This window comes from Terrapene carolina, unplaced genomic scaffold, assembly GCF_002925995.2.
Source record: "Terrapene carolina triunguis isolate 2854851 unplaced genomic scaffold, T_m_triunguis-2.0 Scaffold97, whole genome shotgun sequence".
In the NCBI taxonomy this organism is placed as follows: Eukaryota; Metazoa; Chordata; order Testudines; family Emydidae; genus Terrapene; species Terrapene triunguis.
In genome coordinates, this window is record NW_020664448.1 from 4,673,319 (window position 1) to 4,696,119 (window position 22,801).

Here is a 22,801-nt window from a genome sequence, read left to right on the forward strand (position 1 = left end):
TCAATGGGTGCAGCTCCATTGTCTTTATGATCATGGCCATTGCCTTTTTCCTGTTGGCCAGTAGGTGGCAGCCACCGTATCAGGACTCCTAATTTCTATCTGCAACTGTGTCACTGACTCACTGATCTAAGGCAATTCACCCAACCTCCTGGTGCCTCAATTTCTCCATCTCTAAAACATGTATAACAAACTTGCATACCAGGAGGAGTGCTGTGAAAATTAATTTACAGAAAAAGTTTAACAGACGACTTACCCCGTTGCTCCCCAGGATTTTATTAAAAAAAGCTGATCATGGACAGATTTAACATTCATGTCACAGTCCCAGTGGAAAACAGAATAGAAAAGTGGCTACACTTGCGGTTAAACAGTGTTCAGCACTGGTTCAGCTGCACCTGCTGTCAGCAGCTGGTAAATTTCATTGCGAAAACGCGATTGGAGGTGAACAAAGACAAATAGTGGAAGGTTATATCATAGGAACAGAAGACTAAATTACTTGTCAGAATCTTTCTTCCCTTTTTGGAAGTCTGGTACCTTATCTCCTTTTCTCCAGTCTTCTGTGCCTTTCCAGTTCTCTGTGACTTATCAAATAATTCTCAGTTTCAAAAGCATATTAGCCAATTTCCTTAACAGCCTATGATTCATATACAATTGATTTATGAGTGTTCCCAATTTCCAGATACTTGCTTATGTTCTTTACCAATAAATGGTCTTTACTATTTTCCAACTGTGCCATCATTTTTATCTGACCAGGCTGTAAAAGATGCATCAATAATTTTAAAATAATCTTCAAAGCTTCTTGTAGTACATGGCACATGGTTTATAATATTGTTAGAAGACCATTAGTTTTACTGAAATGAGAATGCTCTACAAAGAGCAGCTATAACTAATGTTATGTACACTGGAGCAGTGATTATGCCACCTGGTATCTTCTGGTATTCCACAGTAAGCAAGTCATCCAGAGAGGGAAGAACCAGTTTAAAGAAAAATTCTCCTCAATACTGTATGTGAAATAATTATAAGTGGCATAAATTCTAACCAGAAATTTAAGAGGGGAATGGTTGTGATTGAAGCAGGTTCTCAGGTTGACTTCAGAAGAACAGATGGGTCTCAACCAGTTGCTCCAGGGATCTGAACTGACCTGCCTGCGCTGCCGGGGAGGGGTGCATGACTGTTCTTGCAGCTTCTCTTCGCAAGCTGTTTTTCTGCGGGGAACATGAATTCTGTGCATGTGCAGTGGCGCAGAATTCTCCCAGGAGTAGAATATGGAGAGGAGAGTTTATCTGGCAGAAAACTGTAACAAATCAGAGTGCACGATAGAGTGGGATGAAAGGCAGCTTCAGCAGATCTGTTCATTGTTCTTGGCAACCAGAATCTCCTAAACCCAGGATAAGTCACGGTGAAGGTAGCTCTACCCTTAGTACAGTGCATCTATACTGGGGGTTTGCATCAGTGTTGTTACAATAGTGCAAAAATCCCATATGTAGACAAGACTTAAAATGGGTTCAAAGAAAACATCTCCTTTAAGGGATGCACTTAATTAATACCCCTCCCACCCCCATCCCTCCCAAAAAACACAAATGAGAACTGCCCAAGAAGAGCCCTGAGCAACTAAATGAATCTTCTAAAGAAAATGAGTGAAGGCTGCAACACAAGCCTGGATTGTGAGATACAAAAGTCTAAGTTTATTAAACAATTTTGTTAATGTTTATTACAAAGACACAAAACAAGTCTCATCTGTGGGACTTCACTCTAGCCTCTCCCCTCCCCAAACTCTGTCAGTAAAAAAATGACAGACAAAAGACCTGAATAGATAAAGCTAGTTACTTGGAGGGCTAAACATTTAGTTAGTTTTGCTTTGCATCCTCAGCTGACCTTATTTTTCTTTACTAAACTCCTGTTTCTATCAGACATGGCTGATTCAGTGGATAAACAGATATAAAAATATGGACAAATTCTAGGACAACCTAGAATTCTGTTCTAATTACAATTTTGTTTCTTAATTCCTAGAATTCCTACAAAGGCTTCCTAGAAACGAGCCATGATTAGCCCCATTCAAAACATTAGATAAGAGGTGTTACTGTTTTTATCTTTTAAATAAAAACCCCACGGTGGTCACAAAAATGTCAAACTCTGTTTTAAGCACATCTATAAAAGCATTTACAGACGTAGATGTCTATGCTTAGGTCATTAATAGAGAAGTTATTAAAGAGGTTAATTCCCAATAGTCACTGCAATGCCTTCAGTTTTACAGCTTATTCTGGAAGTGCCACAAGAGGAATCTGAAAGATACAAGACACAGGTTTAGATAATTGGCGTTAATGAAGTTATTAATCTTTACAAAGAAGTCTCTGAACAGCTGCTAGCAACAGCAGGGGATAACTATTCACTCAACACATCCCGGCCTGATTTTCAGAAGGGTTGGGCACCTGCAGCTCACACAGATTTCAGTGGGAGTGCTGAGTGATCAGCTGGTCTGAAAAATCAGGCCCTATATGTTTACTACTGCTTTAAAAATCAACATCACCGAATGTGTGTATGGGAAGGGAACAACTGCCAGTTTAATATATACAAAATTGTTTGAACAAAATGTGAACTTTTGTAAGTGGCATAAATAAAAAACTGCTCTTGACAAGACTAAGTACAAATTTCACACTTTTATCATCAACAAGTCTCCAAGAGCTTCGTCAGGCAATTGTCACATCTCATTTGTGTAACGAACAGGGACATGCGACATTAGTGTCACTTCAGAGGCATGGTGGTTCATTGCTTTCTAAAGGATCACTGGGACGTGATGTTCCTGCAGATTGTTTGCTCAGTCTGCTTGCAAAGTTAATGAAACTAAAAAGAATTAAATCTAAAATGATTTGCTCCATAGCGTACTATGAAAATCTCAATAAACTTCCTCTTTATTACAGTAACCCACATGCCATAAACTTGTTAGCACGGTGATTAGCAGAGACAAAGAGCTGTTTGTTCTTCCCATGGATTCTGTGATTACTTGGGAGTTACTTTATAATTTCTTGTGTTTTGAACTTGGTTAAAATTACATCAGCAAACCAACCGGGTGGCCCATTCATTACAGGGCTTTTCATACCCAAAGCTCTCAACTGCTTTACGAAGTGACGTAATACTTAGCACTACATACACAGATCACTTTATCCACCACTGATCTGGAGCTGCTGGTTAACTGCACAGCAACAGAGTTTAGGACAGGAAGCAAAGAATAGTATAACCAATTAACTCTGGCAACACAATGTTCTGTAACAACATACTGGGGCATGTACAGTATAGACTCAGGAAGAGTACCGCCAACTGAAGATATTGTAACAATGTGCTTTGCCAGCAAAAGAATTACCAATACACAAGGCGTCTCATTTTAGGTTTTAACTGATAAACATCAATAAAACATCTGGATACAAAAAAATTAAATCAGTGTTTATCCAACAAAGACCAGAAGGTTACCCAATCTGTGTTGACTTCACCCCCTTCCCAGCGCAGTTTGTTTATATGGTCCCTACTCCCTGGCTTATACCTAAGGGCTAGTCTTCACAGAGCAGTAATACACACACCCACCCATAGTCTGCGTGTGTGTGGGTGTGATTTCTAAAGCACTGTATTGCACATTAATTGGTCCACGTAAACTAAAAGCTCCCTAGGGCACTTTCACGTAATACTGTTTCAAATAGCACTATGGGGGTATACAAAAGGGAAAGCCCTGACACCGTCCCCCTGCCCGATTTTTGGTCATCTAAACAGAACTTTACCACCCCACCCCCCCAAAACCCCAACACACACCAACCCATAAGCCCTACAATACCACTTCCTAGGCATCCTTAGATGCCTCCAATTCTACTGCTAACCCAGCCTGACCCAGCTCAGTTTACAATGTGACCATTTGGTGGTAATGTTACTACAGAAAGTAGCATGGTTGCAGTGATATTTCCACAAAGGAAACGTGCCTTTAGATTCTTAATCCATGGACTGATAGCCCTTGGAGGGAAAACACAGCTCTAAGAACACCATCTCTATGGTAACAAGAGCGGACCTTTTCAAGGTGTAGATGCCCTGGGTATCCCTGACACAGAGCGAGGAATCTGGACATAGATGGAAGAGTAACTAGAATCTTGATTGTACCCATAATAGCTCCTCTTTGAACCACTCAGTGCTTCAGGATGGTGGCAGGGCCCGGTTACATACCTCTGAGTGGCAAAGAGTAAGGGAGGCAGAGCCCGAGTCCCTATAGCAAAGGAGGAGGAGAATGAAAACTTACTTCAGGGCCAAACCTCCCAGGATCAGTATGTGACCAGGGGGACATTCAAAAGCCCTCAGATAGTAGGAAGTGCTGATTCAGATGTACAAGGAGCAGCACACAGGAAGAATAAGTAGTGGCGGGGAGAAGAGGGTGGGAAAGCCACATACCTACTGACTGTCCCCACACCAGCACCCCATAGTGATTCCCAGCCTCCTCCTTGCGAAACCCCTCTTGGGACAGCTGCCTGCCTGCTTCCTACACTTGCTAACTATTTTTGATTCCTTTTCACGTGTCCTTTTTCAGCCACTTTTTGCACTATTACTTTGTTGTTCCCTTCCTTTTCCCACAGGGTGACACGTTGCTTGGAGTGACGCTGTCTAATGGTGGCTTCTTGAGGCTCTTACTTCTGGGCTGAGCAGGCCGAGATGCTAAAGCCTATGCACTGCTGCCAGCACCTGTAAGCTGCTCCTATGGCTGCTGCAGAAACTGGAAGGCAGGCAACTCTGCATTGGGCTTGTACAGCTCCGTGAGAGTCTGTGTGTCAGAAGTCAATTCCTCTCATCTACTCCCAGATTAAACTGTTGCCCACCCCACCCCCAGCTGGGAAACACTGGCACACGTTGTTATCCCACTAACCCTGAACAGACAGGAAGGGTGACATTACAGAAGAGGGGACATAACAGACTTATTTCTAGACCTGCTCCAAAGCTTTCAATGACACCCCCACTAAGAAAGAATTCCTGTTCCACCTACAGTAAAATAAGAGATGGACTTGCCACAGAGTTCTGCCCCCTTGAACAGTCTGGCAAATCTTGCATGCTAAGGGGGGGGAAACAACAGATACCAGGGACAATAACTTCCCAGCAATGGACCCAGTATTTGTGTAGCTTCCAAGAGACTTCATGAGATCAGACAATTCACGTGACCCAAGGATCTAGATCTACCAACAGCCTAATCTACCTTTCCTTGAAGTGTGTAAGGTCAGTGCCTGAATAAGAAGGTAATTTAACCTGATCTGGCTGTTCATTTTACCGTTTAACTCCTTTCCTTAGTTTTGATAAACGCTTCATTTATTTTTTAAAATGTGCTATATTTCTTCTTTTACTAGAAGATACAATCCCGTGTTTATTCACAGAACTCTCAATGGTTTCCAAAGTAATTTAACATAGGGACTTATGGACAATTCTCAATTCATCGAACTACAAAAGCATACGGCTCTGCAGGACTGAAGAGCCTCACACTGAAGGTAGAAAAAAAACTAAAGTTTTAAGCTTACAGCAGCATACATCCTCCTCAGTGATCAACTTCTGCATCTTCAAACTGCCCTGCAACCACTGGTGCTGTGTCCACCTCCATCCCATCTGAAAACAAAGCCAAGGCAATGAAATACTGCAGCACTCACAAGCTGAACACACTGTGACATAAAGTCAGTGCCCTCTGCTGGCGAGAGATTAGTGATGCAGGAGATACTAATATTGTGTTGACAGTATTCTAGGCAAGTTGAAAACACAGCAACTCCCCAGACCGATTTCACGTACTCTTAGCAATACCCCTTTTTAAAATGTCAGTCAGACAATACTAAGTCACTAAATTGCACATTATAAAGAGATGCAAGGTTGTTAAGCTGCAGTTTCTATTACTCTCCTAAGAAAGCTTTTTTCTAAAAAGCAAGAACCCTTATTTGGTTCACAGATTTGAACATTAGACCCCCTGCAATTGAGATGAAGACATGATTAGAAAGCATAACATTGCAGGTGTATATGAGGTAGGTTAGTCTCAAATAAAATGAATCTAGAGCCTGTTCTAAGAACTTCTGACCACACTCGTTAGTCTCCCATGTAAAGCCATCGTGTTGAGCAAAGTCAGGATTAGTCACTTTAGCTGCAGAGTGTCAAGAAATCTCAGAAAAATTCAGAAGATCAGCAGCCAAGGATCTATCACTGAACTAACCAACCCACTCTTCAAGAACAGAGCAATGGCCAACAAGATCCAGGAAGGCTCCTAAGCTTGCTAAGAGTAGGTCCAAGCTGTGCCATACACGGTCCATTTTATTTCCAACATCCAGAACTTTGGGTTCAAAATCCAGACTGAACTTTGAGATGAAGGGAGATTTCACAAGAACAAATGAGATCATATAAAAACATTTTTATACAAATGTAATTTAATCCACAAACTTGTGGAACACACACTAAGTTAACCTATGAAAAAGTGAAGAAAATGCAGAGTTAAAGCTAAAGAGAAGTCACTCAGCTGTCAATTACTGCAACACATCACATATACCTAGTTACCATACTGCTTTGCTCAGCTACAGAAAGGATGGGCTAAAGACAAACTTTCACAGACTGGTTTAAAAGGCAATCTTAGTTACATGGGTTCAATAAGTATTTAGAAACTCTAAAAATCTTACCTGAACTGGTGCAAGCCTATATTCAGACACACACACTGCACATTTCTGACCCAGGGAAAAGCAAGAGGTACTACCCTTTACAGATTAAATGGCCAACATTTTAATAGCCCACTGCTTTTTCCCCATGTTTTCTAATATTTGTCTCCAGATTGCTAAGGTTGCATTCACAAAGCGTGTAACAGTGATCGAACTACAAAATAGGTATTTTAAATGATAATGGAAATACTTACACACCAATGTAATTTTTCAAATCATGTTATTACTCACCATTTATACCATAAAACCGGCTTCTTTTTCCCAACACACGCAGAAGTTTATGATATTATTGCTCACAAGCCAATTTCACCATTGCTACTGCCACATAAAGCTGCAAGCAGCAAGGGTCAAGAAACCTTACTATACGTAGTTTGGGGGAAAGGGGCATGTCTCACCTTCAAACTCTCTCACTGAATCTTCTGTTCGCACTCCAGCCATGTTGTACTGGCTGCTGACAGACTGAGCTAACATGCCCTCTAATCTCTCCAAAGTGGCTTGACCCTCTGCAGTTAAGTGTGACAACCCTTCTTCATATGTGTAGAAGGAAGGGATATCGCCTTGTCCTTGTTCTGCAAAGACAAATTTGCATTTAGCAGATATGAAGTTATAAACACAGCAAGTGCCTACAAGATACTAAACCACTTAAAAAAGGTATTTCCAGACGGGGTCAGGTAACATGTACTTATTTATTAACCAGGTAGGCTATTTTTAAACCAATAGTAAGAGTCAAACTGAAAAGAATTCACTAGCACTGACTACACAGCAGGATCTTTTGACAAGAATAGACAATTTAGAAAGAAATCCATACACTATCTAAAATGCTTTTAAAAGAACTCTCTAATGAACAGCATTTTGCAATTTTATTTGCAGATCTCTAAGTGCTTCAATCAATGAATTTCTCCTAAACGCTCCTGCAAGGCATTATAGCAGGTGACAGCCCTGCTAAGGTTCAGACCAGATTTCTGTTTAAAGCCCAAATATTTTAAGCGCTCTAAATTCAATACAATTACTCAGATTGCCTTGAAATTGCCCATGCCTCATTTAGAGCACAGGTTTCCGTTAGTAGACCAAATCTGTGGCCATTTCACCAAGGGATTCCCTAGATACACGTCCCTCCCAAAATAACAGCCCTTTTTTTTTTTTTTTTTTTTTAAATTGACAGATTCTGGCAACTGATTTGTGCTTACAGATAGAGATCAAACAAGGGTGCAGATCCTTACACCAGGATCTCAGACAATCAAGGGTTACCCTGGCAACTACCAGCCCATTGGGGAAAATCAAATAAAAACTTTATTTGACAAAGATTTTGCTACTGTACTGTAGCACATCAAAACTATCTCATGCTAAAGGAGATGCTAATGAAATTATTGAGCATTGGGCAGAAACTAGAAAAGGCTGGATGGCATATTGCTAAAATCTGTCTGTCAGGGTTTCTTTTTAATTTTGGGGAAAATGTATTTTTGCAAAAAAAATTAGATATGCAAATGCTTGATGGCAAGGTATCAGCATTTTAGGGGGTGGTGAAGTTGAAGGATTAGAGGTGAGAAGGGTCTGACCCCCCTCTTTCAGCTCCCCGCATGGGAGCCAGGTTCTGCAGGGGGCTTGCCTTACTGGGAGGGGTCCTGAGCTCCTGCTGCCTACCCCCTCAATGTGAGCTGAGATCTGTGCCTCCCTGCATCCCAGAGTTGTGTGTGCTCCACTCCTTTCTCCCCTGTTTTGTGCCAGTATTTGGGGCATCTCAGCACATCTATGAAGGTCTAACCCCCACACATCCTGCCCCATGTGAGCTGGGATCTGAGGAAGTCCTGCCTCTCTGGGTGGAGTTTAGAATGGGCATGCTCAGAACAGACACTAAGAAGACACTGCTGAGACTGGCGTGAAGAGCTGGGAATGGGTATGCCCGATGTATCAAAAACTCTCCAGCACTAGGGAGTGGGGAAAAGAACATCCACCGACATGAATGGAGCAGTTCACAAGTCTCAGAGCTATTGTTTCAGGCTGTATTCAACTCCATGGGGTATTCAGCTGAGAACATCTCATGGGGGCTATTAACACTGCCCTGAGCCTGCTACTTGGGCAGAAATCTGAGAATGAAGATTTTTCCCAAACGTTCACTAAGTTTTTCTTAAATTATTATTTTGGAAAAATGTAATCTGAGTACACCAGAATATTCAGAAGATGCTGAAACCATATTTGAAAAGAAAATAAATTATACACGCAAATGCTCACTGGGAGGGGAGTTGTGATTACGGGTGCAAAAGTAGTTGGCGATATGGGAAATGACATTTGGGTCTGCAGCAAGGGCAGAAGATAAATGGGAATGGGTGGTAGAGGAAGGAAGAAAGCTTGGGGGACTCATCTCAGATGGAAAGGGTCAGAACATAAGAACGGTCATACTGGGTCAGACCAAAGGTCCATCTAGCCCAGTATCCTGTCTGCCGACAGTGGCTAATGCCAGGTGCCCCAGAGGGAATGAACAGAACTGGTAATCATCAAGTGATCCATTCCGTGTCTCGCATTCCAGCCTCTGGCAAACAGAGGCTAGGGACACCATCCCTGCCCATCCTGGCTAATAGCCATTGATGGACCTATCCTCCATAAATCTATCTAGGTATTAACTGGAGTGGGAGGAGAGAAGATGGGACAGGTTGGACAAATCATGCCAAACTAATCCAATTTCCTTCTTTGACAGGGTTTACTGGCCTAGCAGATGGGGGAAAGCAGTAGACATGATAGATCTTGATTTTAGTAAAGCTTAAGCACACTAGGGAAAAATGGTCTAGATGAAATTACTATAAGGTAGGTATAAAACTGGTTGAAAGACCATACTCAGAGAGTAATTATCAATGGTTCACTGTCAAACTGGGAAGGTGTATCTAGTGTGGTAGTGCAGGGGTCAGTCTTGGGTCTGGTACTATTCAATATTTTTATTAGAGACTTGGAGAGTGGAGGGTATGCCTATAAAATCTGGATGACTCCAAGCTGGGAGGGGTTGCAAGCAGTTTGGAGGACAGGATTAAAATTCAGAACAACCTTGAAAAAAACTGGAGACTTGGTCTGAATTCAACAAGATGAAATTCAATAAAAGATAAGTGCAAAGTACTTCACTTAGGAAGGAAAAAATCAAATGCACAACTCAAAATGAGGAATAACTGGCTAGGGGGTAGTACCACTGAAAAGGATCTGGTGGTTACAGTGGATCACAAATTGAATATGAGTTATCAATGTGATGCAGTTGCAAAAAAGGCTAATTATCATTCTGTGGTGTATTAACAGGAGTGTCATATGTAAGAAACGGGAGGTAACTGTCTTGCTCTACTCAACACTGGTGAGGCCCCAGCTGGAGTACAGTGTCCAATTCTGGGCGCCATGCTTTAGGAAACGTGGACAAAGTGGAGAGAGTCCAGAGGAGAGCAACAAAAATGATAAAAGGTTTAGAAAACCTGACCTGTGAGGAAAGGTTAAAAAAAACTAGGCATGTTTAGTCTTGAGAAAAGACGACTGAGGGGCGACTTCATAACAGTTTTCAAATATATTAAAGGCTGTTATAAACGGGATGGTGATCAATTGTTCTCCGTGTCCACTGAAGATAGAACAAGTAATGGGCTTAATCTGCAGCGAGAGAGATTTAGGTTAGACATTAGGAAAAACTTTCTAACTATAAGGGTAGTTAAACTCTGGAATAGGCTTCCAAGCGAGGTTGTGGAATCCCCCATCAGTAGAGGTTTTTAAGAACAGGTTGGACAAACACTGGTCAAGAATGGTGTAAATTTACTTGGTCCTGCCTCAGCACGGGGGTTGGACTTGATGATTTCTCTAGGTCCCTTCCAACCCTACATTTCCATGATTCTACTATGTAGGGTAGCAGAAATTGGGAGTTCAAGGGGGAGCTTATATCAGCAGAGTTCTCCTCTTCCATGCAGGTGTGTGTGCTGGGATCTACCCTACCCCTACCCCTCTGCAGGGGTTTGAGACTTTCCTTGCCTACTACGTATTCTGGAATCTGGGATACCCTGTTCCTCTTAGGATGTCTCCATGTGAACTGGCGTTTGGTGTGGGGGGAATGAAGATAACGTTAAATTAGAATCCAGAAAATGAATAGTGAAGATACACTGTGGCCAGCCATCCCATCCCACACAGAAGTGATGCATGTAGGGGAGGGGAATGGTTTGGAGGTGGTGTGGACTGGGTGGACTCGAGATATGGCTGGCGAAGTCTGGCTGAAGCAGAGGCAGGAGTCCCAACTGGAGGTAGGTTAGTGGGAGTGACGGCCCAGCTCAGCATGCAGCTGGATGTCTGGCTGGTGAGTCTTGCCCACATGCTCAGGGTTTAGCTGATCGCCATATTTGGGGTCAGGAAGGAATTTTCCTCCAGGGCAGCTTGGCAGAGGCCCTGGGGGTTTTTCGCCTTCCTCTGCAGTGTGGGGCACAGGTCACTTGCTGGAGGATTTTATGGATCTTGAAGTCTTTAAACCACGATTTGAGGACTTCAATGGCTCAAACATAGGTTAGGGGTTTGTTGCAGGAGTGGGTGGATGAGATTCTGCGGTGATCATATTGGTCCCTTCTGACCTTAAAATCTACATAACCCAGGTAGCATGAGCCCTCCAGTAAGCTACAGCATAGGGAAGAAGAAAGCAAGGAGCAACTTCTTACAGTGCAAACTAATGGCTTCATGAGAAGGGGAGGGGAATTGGAAGTGTGTGTGGGGGGGGGGGGAAGGGGGCGGGCGCTATGCGCTACACATCGTGGGGAATGGTGGGGCAGGGAGTGGAGAAGGAGAGACATGCCAGGCTTCTCTCACATGCTTAAAGTTACTGTGACAACCACATAAAACACATGGTAAAAAACAAAAACACTATCTCCCCTTGGCGAACACATTTCACAAAAAGATTACTCCATATCCAACCTTTCAGTCCTTGTCCACAAAGGAAACCTGCCAGAGGTGACTAGTGAGAGGGACACAAAGGGGGCACGTGACCTCCCCATGTGACCCGTGCCCACCACCCATGTAACCCCCTCACATGACTCACCCCCATCCCGCCCCCGGGCTCTCCCCACCCCCCCTTTCCCGGGAAGGGGGGGGGGGGGGCGCTCTGCTCCAGTCCCCCTACCATGTGGAGCCACTAATGCACATCCCAGGCAGCCTCTGGCCATGCACCAGGCAGCATGGCTGGAAGAGGAGAGGCTCTAGCTCCGCCCCTTCCCTTCATCTCCTCAGCTGCGGGCCTTGGCGCCCCCCCCCGTGTTGGGGAGGGTCATGTGACCCTTTGCCCCCCCTTCCCTCCACAGGTCGCCACTGCCTGTACTACACCTTCAAAATTTGAACTGGGGAGTTTAAATTCATAACTCTGCTAGACACTAACTATCATGGCCTTAACAAAAACATTGGTTTTATGGCTTTTTACAACATGAACTCAGCAGCTCCCCTTCTTTGTCCTATCACTGCAGGGCCGCTTCACCTTGAAAGGTCCTTTAGAACATGTTAACTACTTATGCTAAATAACCTGTTCCATCTTGCATTTAGCTGGGACCCTCTGAGTACCTTTCCCAGACCTCAAGAAGAGCTCTGCGTAGCTCATAAGCTGGTCTCTTTCACCAACAGAAGTTGGTCCAATAAAAGATATTACCTCACCCATCTTGTCTCTCTAACCATGTAATGAAATGGTCAAGGTTTTGGGACGCATACAATGGATGAGACTTCTCTCACTGGCCCTGTTAGCAACTACACAGACATTGCAAACATTTCAAAGCATGACCACTATCTCCACTCCACTATAACAAAACATCCAGGAGGGGGACGAGCACTGCCGAATCACATGGAAAGACCACTGGACGGGACTATCCCTAGCTCTGTCACTGGCTTGCTATGTGACCTTGGGCAAGTCACTTCATCTCGTTGTGCCTCAGTTTCCCAACTGTAAAATAGGGATAAGGATGTGAAGCTGTTTGAGATCTACTGATGAAAGGCACTGCATAAAAGCTAGGTCTTTCGATTATTACCTAGCCACAGCTGCATACAAACTGCGAACCTTGGTGAGAACTACAATTGCCTAAATGACCACTAATGCTTACCAACAAACATTTCTTTATTTAAAAAACTAGGATGACAAAAAATTAATTAGCACAGAATTAAGGCTGCCAGTGATAGCTCATGTCCTTCCTGAACACTGAGTTCAGCAAAATTCAAACTTCTGAAAACCAGGAAAGAGAGAGTTAAGGTAATTGCCCAGGCTACCTTAACTCTGCCCTCTTTCAGTGATGCCCCAATACACCCAGAACACACTCTGCCTTCTCACTGTAATGGACAAGTGTTACCTGCGCTTGCACTACGCTCAAACACTGAGCCTACTCCCCTGACAGAATATCACACCTGTAAAATTTAATAACTACTTCATACCCTTTTATAACCCCTTCCCACACACTCACAGAATACCATCTCCACCTACACTTTCCCTTACCCCTCATTAAATCCAGACTGTTCTCATACCCCACCTCACTACTGACAATACCCAGGAAAAAGACCCCAGTGCCCTATTGCTAACACAACCTACACAGTTCTGCACTGAAACAACGCAGACTGGAACCTCAAGGTACATACTCACCTCTTTCCTGTGACCCCACACATGGGAGGGCTCAGGCCCAGATCTCCTCATATCACAATCACTGCTCTTCCTATCTGCTTTGACTTATTCCTCCCCCATTCAATACAATTACACCTAACACAGTAAGTGCATATAATTCCCAGGGACTACAGCCAGCTCCAGGGTAGCAGAGTTAAGTTGTGTGGGCATTTACTTTAATGCTGTATGTCCTTGTTTTCAGAAGTTTGAGTTTTGCTGAACTCAGCGTTTAGGAAGGGGACAAGCTGGGCAACCGTAACCCTGCGTTAACAAAGTCTTTTACCATTTAATTATATTTTACATACAAAATCTGTTAAGAGAACAGTAAGGTTGCAAAGGCGAACACTCAACATTTAGGAAATCCCAGAACCAGGTGGCCTGTGCAACCGTAATTCAGCCCCTTGCACATTTGGATTCTAGTACAATATTTAATTACATGACCACATATGATCTCCCCTCACAAGATGCACAGGATTGACGGTGTTCAGGGAATGAATCAGAGTTGTGTACTGAAGGCACAAATCTGTCTCTGGGGCAAAAATCTGTCTGGGGATTGGTCCTGCTTTGAGCAGGGGGTTGGACTAGATGACCTCCTGAGGTCCCTTCCAACCCTGATAGTCAAAAAAAAAAAAAAAAAAAAAAAAAAGAAAGAAGGAGGCTGTGGTCTGTAGGGGCCCCGCCTCCTTTGTTGCAGAAGTTGGAAGGTGTGTAGTGAATGAGGCAGGGGGATTTCAGGAAGAGAAGGGATGGTCTCATGGTTAAGGCCGTTGAATCCTGTCCTGGAGAACTGGATTTTATCCCAGCCTTTGCCACAAAGTTCCTATGTTACCCAGGGAAAGCCACTTAAACCAAGCTTATAATAAACTTCAGACTGCTAGAAACTTTACAAAATAGTTAGAGATAATACTTCCCAGTTTACAGAGGAGGAAACAGAAGTCAACTGTCCAAGCTCTCCAGGAAAACTGTGGCATAGTGGAGAACAGAACCTACCTTTCCTAATTCTGTGCTTCAACCACACACACACTCCCTGAAAGTTCCCTTTATTACTATTTCTGGACCAGACGTCAATTGGCATAATTTACATGCTTAAAATAAAGCATTTGCTCAAGTGCTTTGCTCTATCAGGGCCTTTTACCACAGACTCTTCCACAACATGGCTGGAACCACCTAGCAGTTATTGCCAAGTAAAATCCCATCCCCTAGCAAAGCAAGTTGCAGGTCATACCTCTGGAAGCAGGAGGAGCCTGAATCAGAGGGGAGCCGCTAGACAGGTCAAGTAGAGAAGGCTAGTGTGGTGCTATCAAGGGACTCTAAGAGGGTGTGTAAACTAACAGTCCACTACATTGTGTTAAACAAAGTGACCAAGCCATAGGGTAGGTGCTGAAATCACATTAGCTTGTTGACTGGGAAGGGGGAAGGCTGCTGTCAGTTAGTGTCTTGACGCTTTGGAGAATACAAACAAGGCTGTGGTAGGATTTTTGCTGAACTCCAACTAACACTCTGTAGTCTGATTAGTGATTTTCTGCTCATTTCCGAGCTTCTATGCCCCAAAACTACAATATAAAACATTATTTAAATGTAGATGATACCACTAACAGCCAAGGAACGTCTTTTAAAAATACACACGCACAATAGATACAATGCTTAACCTGAGAATAGCTTTCTAAGAGAGGCTCCAGGTACACAAAAGTTGGTAGGTATTTAAATGGTAGCATATCACTAACCATGGGCCTCCACGTCATACTCCTCTCCTTCGTAATCATTGTCTGAATCTTCATCTTCAGGGTCTGGGTGTAGGGCTTGGCATTCACACATTGCTGAAAACATAGCTTCCACTGTAAAAACAAACCACACAGAATTCTCCCATTGGTGAATGGACAAAACAGCTCTGGAGACAGACTCCAAGGCCAGAAGGGATCATTGTGACCATGTAGGCTGACCTCCTGTGTAACACAGACCACAGAACTTCCCCAAAATAAATCCTAGAGCAGATATACATTAGTAGGGATGTGACAAAGATACTTGTTTTAATCAAAGGATGGATAGTACACACAAGTCTTCATACTGGGAGGTGTCTTCATCACATACATGGCAGCATCCAGGGGTGGTGAAAGGGCAGAGTAACAAAACCCCTCCAGCCCAATACACCATGACAACACTCAGGAGGTTCTGGGGTGGGAGAGGAGATCAGAGAGAAGAAAATAGGAATTCTCCTTCATTAAAGCAGCCACTGAATTAAAATTAAAAGTTACACTATATTAAGATTACAAACTTGCAAGCAAATTAAGTTACTGCTTTTTAGATAATTCCCTTAATAGTCTCTAAGTCAGTTAAGTCATCACAGGATGAGAGATAAAAGTTCTGTCATGGATTAGAAACCATCTGAGACAAAACAGAGTAGGAATAAAAGGTCAGTTTTCAGCATGGTAAGAAGTTAACAGCGGGATGCCCCAGGAACCCATGCTAGGACAGGGAGGTTAATATATTTTTGAATGATCTGAAAGCGGATAGGCAGAGAACAACATTTGCATACAACACAAAATTCTCTTTAGTCAAGACTGAAGATGACCAAGGAATGCCAGAGACACAACAAAACTAGGAGAATAGGCATACTGTAAACCTTTTTTTTTTTTACCCCTGCACTTACGCATTGCTGGGTTTAGACTCACTGTAAATACCCAAAAAGCCTAGGTTTCACCCCTACAGAAAATTTCATCCCAATTTGCAGTAGTCAAAAAAGAAAAACAGTGTTGGGACATATAAGGAATGACAGAAAAATACTGAAATCACTTTCCATAGCTCAAGGGCACTCATTCATCCGCAATATTGTGTTCATATCTGGTCATCGTATCTCAGAAGAGACAGAGGGGAACTAGAAGAGGTTCAGAAATGGGCAATGAAAGTTATTAGAGGTATGGAGAGACTGCCATAAGAGAGATTAAACTAACAGTAGTTAATGAACACATTTGCTACACAAGTAAAATGGCATTGCAGATGAATTAGGAGTTGCAGACATACAGTCTGGTTAGTCTCAGAAATATTATTCAGCAGATATAATCTGGGTATTCTTAGAAATGTTATTCAGCTACAAACCGCAACTGTACTAGAATTTTCACTGAAAACTGGCTGCCCAACACATCCCAGCCTTAACTGAGATACTAAGACTGACAATAAATTAAGCACAATCTACTTAAGGATACTTCTAGGAAGGCAGAAGTCCAGTAGTTACCAAAGGGTAGTGGGAGTCATGTCACTTGACCTCTCCATACCTCAACTCCCCATATGCGTCATGTCCCTACCTCAGAAGGGTATGGAGGCTTAACTCAGTGTTCGTAAAGAGCTTTGAATCTCTTAACAAAAAGAGCTATACCATTATCTTATTTCTTTACTTACAGGCTGATTTGTCGCTGGGTACAAATCTGAATTCTGCAATTGGTTCATCATCATCATCATCATCGTCTTCCTCCTCTTCCCCTTCAGCCATGGGAGTTTCTTTTGGCTCTTCCTCTAAGGAATTCAAGTGTTTAAAAGAAATCTAAATGTTTGCATTTCCCCAAATTCTGGCCCACTTGTTCTTTTAATGCACATACATAACGGAGTCAGGGACCTAGTTCCAAAATGCAGCGAAAGTACCAGTGTCCCGTAATAGAACTAAAGTCACATAACAAACACAGGCAAAACATAGCTAAGGCCTTTGTCTGCACTGCCTCTTAGGAATTTATAGGATGTTAACCTCCATAATACCCTGGAATAGAGCTGTAATTGAGCCCCTTTGCCTTAGTTTTATCTGTAGTATAGGCAGGCCCAAATAAATGACTACGTCCATGTCTATGCTGGGATCATAACTGTCTGAGCTGTAACCATACTTACATATTTTTTGCAAGCAAGGTTCTAGCATAGTGTCCCCACTTTGAGCACAATGGGGCAAGGGTTTCTCTTCTAAATGCAGCCTATAGCATGGCTTTAAAACGATAATAGAAAAAGGCACTCATCTACATGGGGATGCTTGTTTTTACCAGTCTAGCAGCTTCCCTGACCAACGTGGATTAGGATTTTTTCCCCCCCTGTACTGTAGCATCAAGGGTTATAAGAGAAACCACAGTCCACTCTGGTCAAGGAAACTGACCTAGACTCTTCCTAAAAACAAATGTGTTCAAAACATGGTTGTCTCTCTATATGCATGATCATTTCAAATTATAAGAATGACAGTCTAAGTAATTACTTGATATGCCATGTTTATTTTATAGTGCTGTGATACAGTCCCCATGAAATCAATCAGCTTTTTGGATTGGCCCAGTAACGACAGAGTTAACCCATGTTCAGTTTCTGATCTCTCTGCTCCTTTTGCTAGGCAGGCACAGGTGGTGGAAATGGTGGGTAGGAAGCATGCTCAGCCTCCAAGGAGCAGGTATGGGTGGGTGCCTCATGACTTCTATGAGTAAAGTCTCTGGATAACTAAGAAGCAGTGCTGAAAAACTCTACAGAGATTCAAGTTAGAGCAGCGGTTCTCAAACTGTGGGTTGGGACCCCAAAGTGGGTCACAACCCTGTTTTAATGGGGTCGCAGGGCTGGTGTTAGACTTGCTGGGGCCGTGGGATGAAGCCCGAGCCCCACTTCCCAGGACCGAAGCCCGAGGGCTTCAGTTGTGGGCGGCGGAGCTCAGGGTACAGGCCCCCTGCCGGGGGTGAAGCCCTTGGGTTTCGGTTTGGCCCCCCCGCCTGGGGCAGTAGGGCTTTGGCTTTGCCTCGCCCCCCTCACGGGGCAGCGGGGCTCAGGTTTTGGTCCCCCTCCTGCTGTTGTGTAATAATTTCTGTTTCAGAAGGGGGTCTCAGTGCAATAAGTTTGAAAACCCATGTGTTCGAGGCCTGCTGCATTTTTACATCTACTGAAATAAATAAAATAAGTAAGATGGCTGTGACATGGAGCCTTGTATCTGGAAGGTTTAGCATAGGGGTACAAACTAAGTCCACGTCCCAGGAACTACAGATTTTTTAAAGGAACGTGGAACAAGTCCGGCAAGGCATCCATTTCCATGAAGAGCATCTTGTACCACCAGAGCCCAGAAACTCTGCAATGTAGTAACGTCAAGACTCAAAACAAGTCAGCAGAGTGTCCACTGGCTGCCTCCAAAAATAAAGCATTCAAGGAGACTTCCCAACACTTTGCAGGCTGACATCAGCGGGCACATCTTGCAATTGTGGTGCCCAGCTGCCTGTTCTCAGTTATGTCAATCTCAAGCTCACCCCTTCATAAAACAACACACAGATGCTCACAGGCACACACAACTCACTTGAAGTGTGACAAAAGCTTCCAGAGAAAATACTATGGATCCTACCCAGCCATGCTACACAAAACATGGAAATTCCTGCAATAATTGAAGCAGTTTGGTTTTACTTTAATGCCCTGAATTCCATCCAGCAGAAAGCAGCAATACTGTGTTACAAACCAGGAATGGAGTTGAAAACTAATTGTTCAGGTTTCCACAGGCTACAGAAGATTTACTGTAGCCTGAGTTTGCATAGAAAATTAGTCAGATTGATGTTACAACACAGGGGAATCTCTCCAGGTAGAAGCGGCTCTAAGTTCCTATGTGGTAATGCCAAAACTAAGAGCTGACCTTTATTTCTTCTTTTTTTTTTTAAATTCAAGAAGTTTATATACCATTTTTTCTCTAACCTAGATTCGCGCAACATTAGAAAAAGATACATTACAGAACTGGAATAAAAAAATATACATTGTCCATTTCTCCCTCACACACTATCTGAAGAAGGTTCAATGGAATGACTGTCTTTTTGTATTAACAAGCAATAGGGTCCTTAAAATATACCTTAAACAGACATTTTCAAAGCTGGGACACTTAATTTAGCTACCAAACCATTCCTTTCCCTCCTAATTTGCTACGTGGACCTACTATTATGTTAGTGGGCTTCTTTCTTAAGGAAGCACTTAAAAAAAAAAAAACCAACTTTAAAAGGAAATTTACAAAAAATATTAACTGTGCACACACTGTTGCTTCTTTAAGATGTATAAAAGTAGCACAGAAGACTCCACCCAAAAACATTTTTTGTAAGTAGAAATCCATATCTTGTCTAACCAGGAAGACTGTTAAATAGAGTATTTATTATTACAAGTAAAGTCATGACATCGGAATCTTTAATAGGCCGAAAGCTGAAGCAAGTGACTGGAGAGTGGGGAAAGGAGAGATTTTTAGTCAGCCTATTTAAAACTTACTTTTAGTTTGTCTTTGTTAGCACTTATTTAACTGCAAAGGACAAGTATTGTGGAGAAAACATGTTTTTGTTAAAAAATCCAACACACTGCCCTTTCAGCAGAAGATCATATAAGAGCTCCAAAATCCCCAAAAGCACCCCCAGAAGGGCAGACTTCTCAAACATGGTATTTCTAAAAGGGTTTAAAAAAAAAAACAAAAAACCTTTCAGGTCTCCTTTCTAGATCATGAACAAACAAGAAAGGGCATAAGCCCAAGTTTGTTTAAAAAAAAAAAAAAAAAAAAAAACTCTGTGGGACAGCTTTAAAGATTCAGTAATAAGCCTCATAACATGAACTGCTCTTACGCACGTGCAAAAATTCTGAATGAAGGCTTCCAGTGTAATTTCAAATCGCAGGCATGCAAATACCCATTCACTACACAGAGGAAGGGAGGGAGTAGAGTAAGGGGAAGCAGTGGAGGAAAGGGACATGAACACAAGTATCAAAGGAGCAGATAAGCAGATTTTTATTCTGTTTAAATAGGACCAAGAGAGCAGAAACAACTAAAAACTGAAGTTTAATAGGAATACTCTCCTGCTGTACATTTTAACAAGAGGCAGGATAGAAAATGTGAATAGTAAAAGTGACTAGAATATCAGTGCACAGTCAGGCTTCCAGGAAAGGAACAGCCTTTAAGAAAAGGAAAGTAACGAGGTAGAGTGTTTGAAATAAAAATGTAAAAAGAGACAAGGCCTGAATTTTAAATCCCAATTTCCTCACTCTTCATAATGGACAGTTCAAGTGACAAATTACCCCTACAGGGAGACAATTTTCATTTCAGTTGTTTACTGAGCTACAAGAGAAAGGAAGAAAAGTACATAACAATACAGACATACCATACCTTCAAATTTGGCATTCACCATGACATACAAATGTTCCCATGGATAGGCATTTAGGTCCCTGGAGACAGCATGTAAACTTATGGTGGGATAGTCCAAGGAGAAACCCAGTCCAGACTTATCTAACCATGACAGGCGACTGGAAAAAAAAAAGTCAAATCAAACAACTCCAAAAAAGTTCTGAGTCACGTGACTCAACCTTACAGATGAAGTTCAACAAATCAAAAACAGTAAAATATATGGAAGAGATTCTGTAGGCAGCACTCATCCCACTTAGTACTGAACTAAGTCCCAAGAACTATGCTAACAGGTCCTTGTGTTTAAAATGAGACAACTTACGGTCAAAGATACTATAACACTTTTTACAAGAGATGGAGTGTGAATCCAAGTGCTCTGGACAAGTTTCATCTCGGATTAATACATTCTGATAAATTCCTGCTGCAGTTTCAATTTGAAAACTGCATAATTCATTTTCTGTCCTTAACTCTTAGAATTGATATGTGCTGTTGATATGTTGCACCCCAGAGGTAGCTGCACTGATCCATGAGGATAGTTCAGGGGTAGGCAACCTATGGCACACGTGCCGAAGGCGGCATGTGAGCTCATTTTCAGTGGCACTCACACTGCCCGGGTCCTGGCCACCGGTCAGGGGGGCTCTGCATTTTAATTTAATTTTAAATGAAGCTTCTTAAACATTTTAAAAACCTTATTTACTTTACATACAATAGTTTAGTTATATATTATAGACTTATAGAAAGCGACCTTCTAAAAACGTTAAAATGTATTACTGGCACACAAAACCTTAAATTAGAGTGAATAAATGAAGACTCGGCACACCACTTCTGAAAGGTTGCCGACCCCGGTATAGTTTATACCTCAGTTTGTAAAGTGCTTTGTGATCTTTCAAAACAAAGAGATCATCACAAAATAAGATCTTCCTGAAGTTGTGGTGATAACAAATGCAACATTAATACAGCTTACATCAGTGAGTCTAAATGAGTTTCTATGGGACACCAGGAAGAAACTGGATTTGATGAGGTGAGGAATCACTTTCCTAATTATGATCAGCAAGCTGTTTCTTTCCTCAGTTTTAAGTGTTGACAGCTGTAAATGCACTGAGTCTGTACTTGGATCCAAAGCCTCATTGTATTCAGCAGCGCCTGGTTCTCCCACACTGTGGAACTCCAATAATGTAATTAGAGTGCATACTGGCTCATTCTATTCATTGCTGGTAAATGGCTCTTGTAGAAGCCTCCCAACACACTATATGAGGAAGCAGGGAGAAATATTTGTATAAGCCTCAGACAAAAGTCTATTGAAAGCATAGTAAAGGGCGCAACTCAGCATTATACATGTTGACAGCACACGTCTTTGGCCTAGTCTACACTTAAAACTTAGCTTGGCCTAGCTACATTGCTCAGGACAGAGTGACGGCAGTACTATTACCTGGTTTATAACTTGGATTTCAGTACAGATAGCTAGTTTACTTAAGAAGGGGGTCTCTAGGCTCCCCAGGGCAGTTCTACAGCGCTGGGCATAGTCAGCAGTTAAATGAGGAAGAGCAGTGCACAGAAATGCAGAGGACCAGCTCTCTCTGGACAAGAGTCCAGGAAGACCCGCCTGGCCTGTGATAACCTAGAGATGGGGGGATCGGGTGCAGACAGCCAGGCTGGAAGAGCTGCTCCACACTGTGCCTAGGCTGCAGGCAAAAGGCTCTCAGCCAGCAGTGGGCTTCAGGCACACAGGGAGCATCCCCAGAGCAGCACTGGGCATCAGTGGGATTCCCACCACAGCCTCCATGTCAAACAAACTACTGCAGACATCTACTGCTCAGATAAACACCCAGACAGGCGAGAGCCCTGAGCTCCGAATGTAGAAGTGTGAGAACGGAGCAGAGCCACTGCACAAGGGCCTGTTCCCGCCAACCCACCTGCCAGCCAGGTCTCCTCGCCAGGGCCTGCCCCCCCCCTACGTCCCCCTCCCGCCAGCCAGGTCTCCTCGCCAGGGCCTGCCCCCCACTCCCCTCCCAGGTCTCCTCACCAGCTCCTGCTCCTGCTCCCCCTTGACAGGTCTCCCCGACAGGGCCTCCTCCCCCGCTACCCGGCTCCCCCCACGAGGGCCGGATCCCCCCTACGCCAGGGCCTATCGCTCCTCCCCCCGCCAGCCGGACGCTGCTCCTCACTTGCCCCTCCCCCAGCGGCTGCCCGGGCCGCACCTCTCGGCGATGTACAGCGTCCCGCTGCCCAGCCCGCGACCTCCCAGCACCGCCTCAGTGTCAGGCTGCTGCTGCCGGATCCCCTCGGCCGGCGGCGGGAACCGCTTCAGGAAGCTCATGGCAACCGTCTCCCTCCGCCCGCCGCTCCGAGCCTGGCCGC

At 43.4% G+C, this 22,801-nt stretch overlaps 1 protein-coding gene across 1 annotated transcript; it reads right to left on the reverse strand.

The window, feature by feature from the left end:
- Positions 1 to 1,655: 1,655 nt before the first annotated feature.
- CLNS1A (chloride nucleotide-sensitive channel 1A) lies at positions 1,656 to 22,782 on the reverse strand. Its single transcript, XM_026651650.2, has 7 exons — positions 22,642 to 22,782; positions 20,429 to 20,565; positions 16,711 to 16,824; positions 15,042 to 15,152; positions 7,091 to 7,264; positions 5,529 to 5,613; positions 1,656 to 2,279 (listed from the first exon to the last, which is right to left on the reverse strand). Exons 1-6 carry the CDS (start codon positions 22,758 to 22,760, stop codon positions 5,546 to 5,548), a joined length of 723 nt encoding a protein of 240 aa, XP_026507435.1. The 5' UTR covers positions 22,761 to 22,782; the 3' UTR covers positions 1,656 to 2,279; positions 5,529 to 5,545.
- Positions 22,783 to 22,801: the final 19 nt, after the last annotated feature.

What these genes read in the sequence shown, in the direction of transcription:
- CLNS1A (XM_026651650.2), bottom strand. Translation starts at nt 22,760, where the DNA reads ATGAGCTTCCTGAAGCGGTTCCCGCCGCCGGCCGAGGGGATCCGGCAG. An exon ending in ACGCTGTACATCGCCGAGAG is followed by an intron (nt 20,566 to 22,641) that starts GTGCGGCCCGGG and finishes TTTTTTTTCCAG; the next exon opens with TCGCCTGTCATGGTTAGATA. An exon ending in ACCCAGCGACAAATCAGCCT is followed by an intron (nt 15,153 to 16,710) that starts GTAAGTAAAGAA and finishes TTGTTTTTACAG; the next exon opens with TGGAAGCTATGTTTTCAGCA.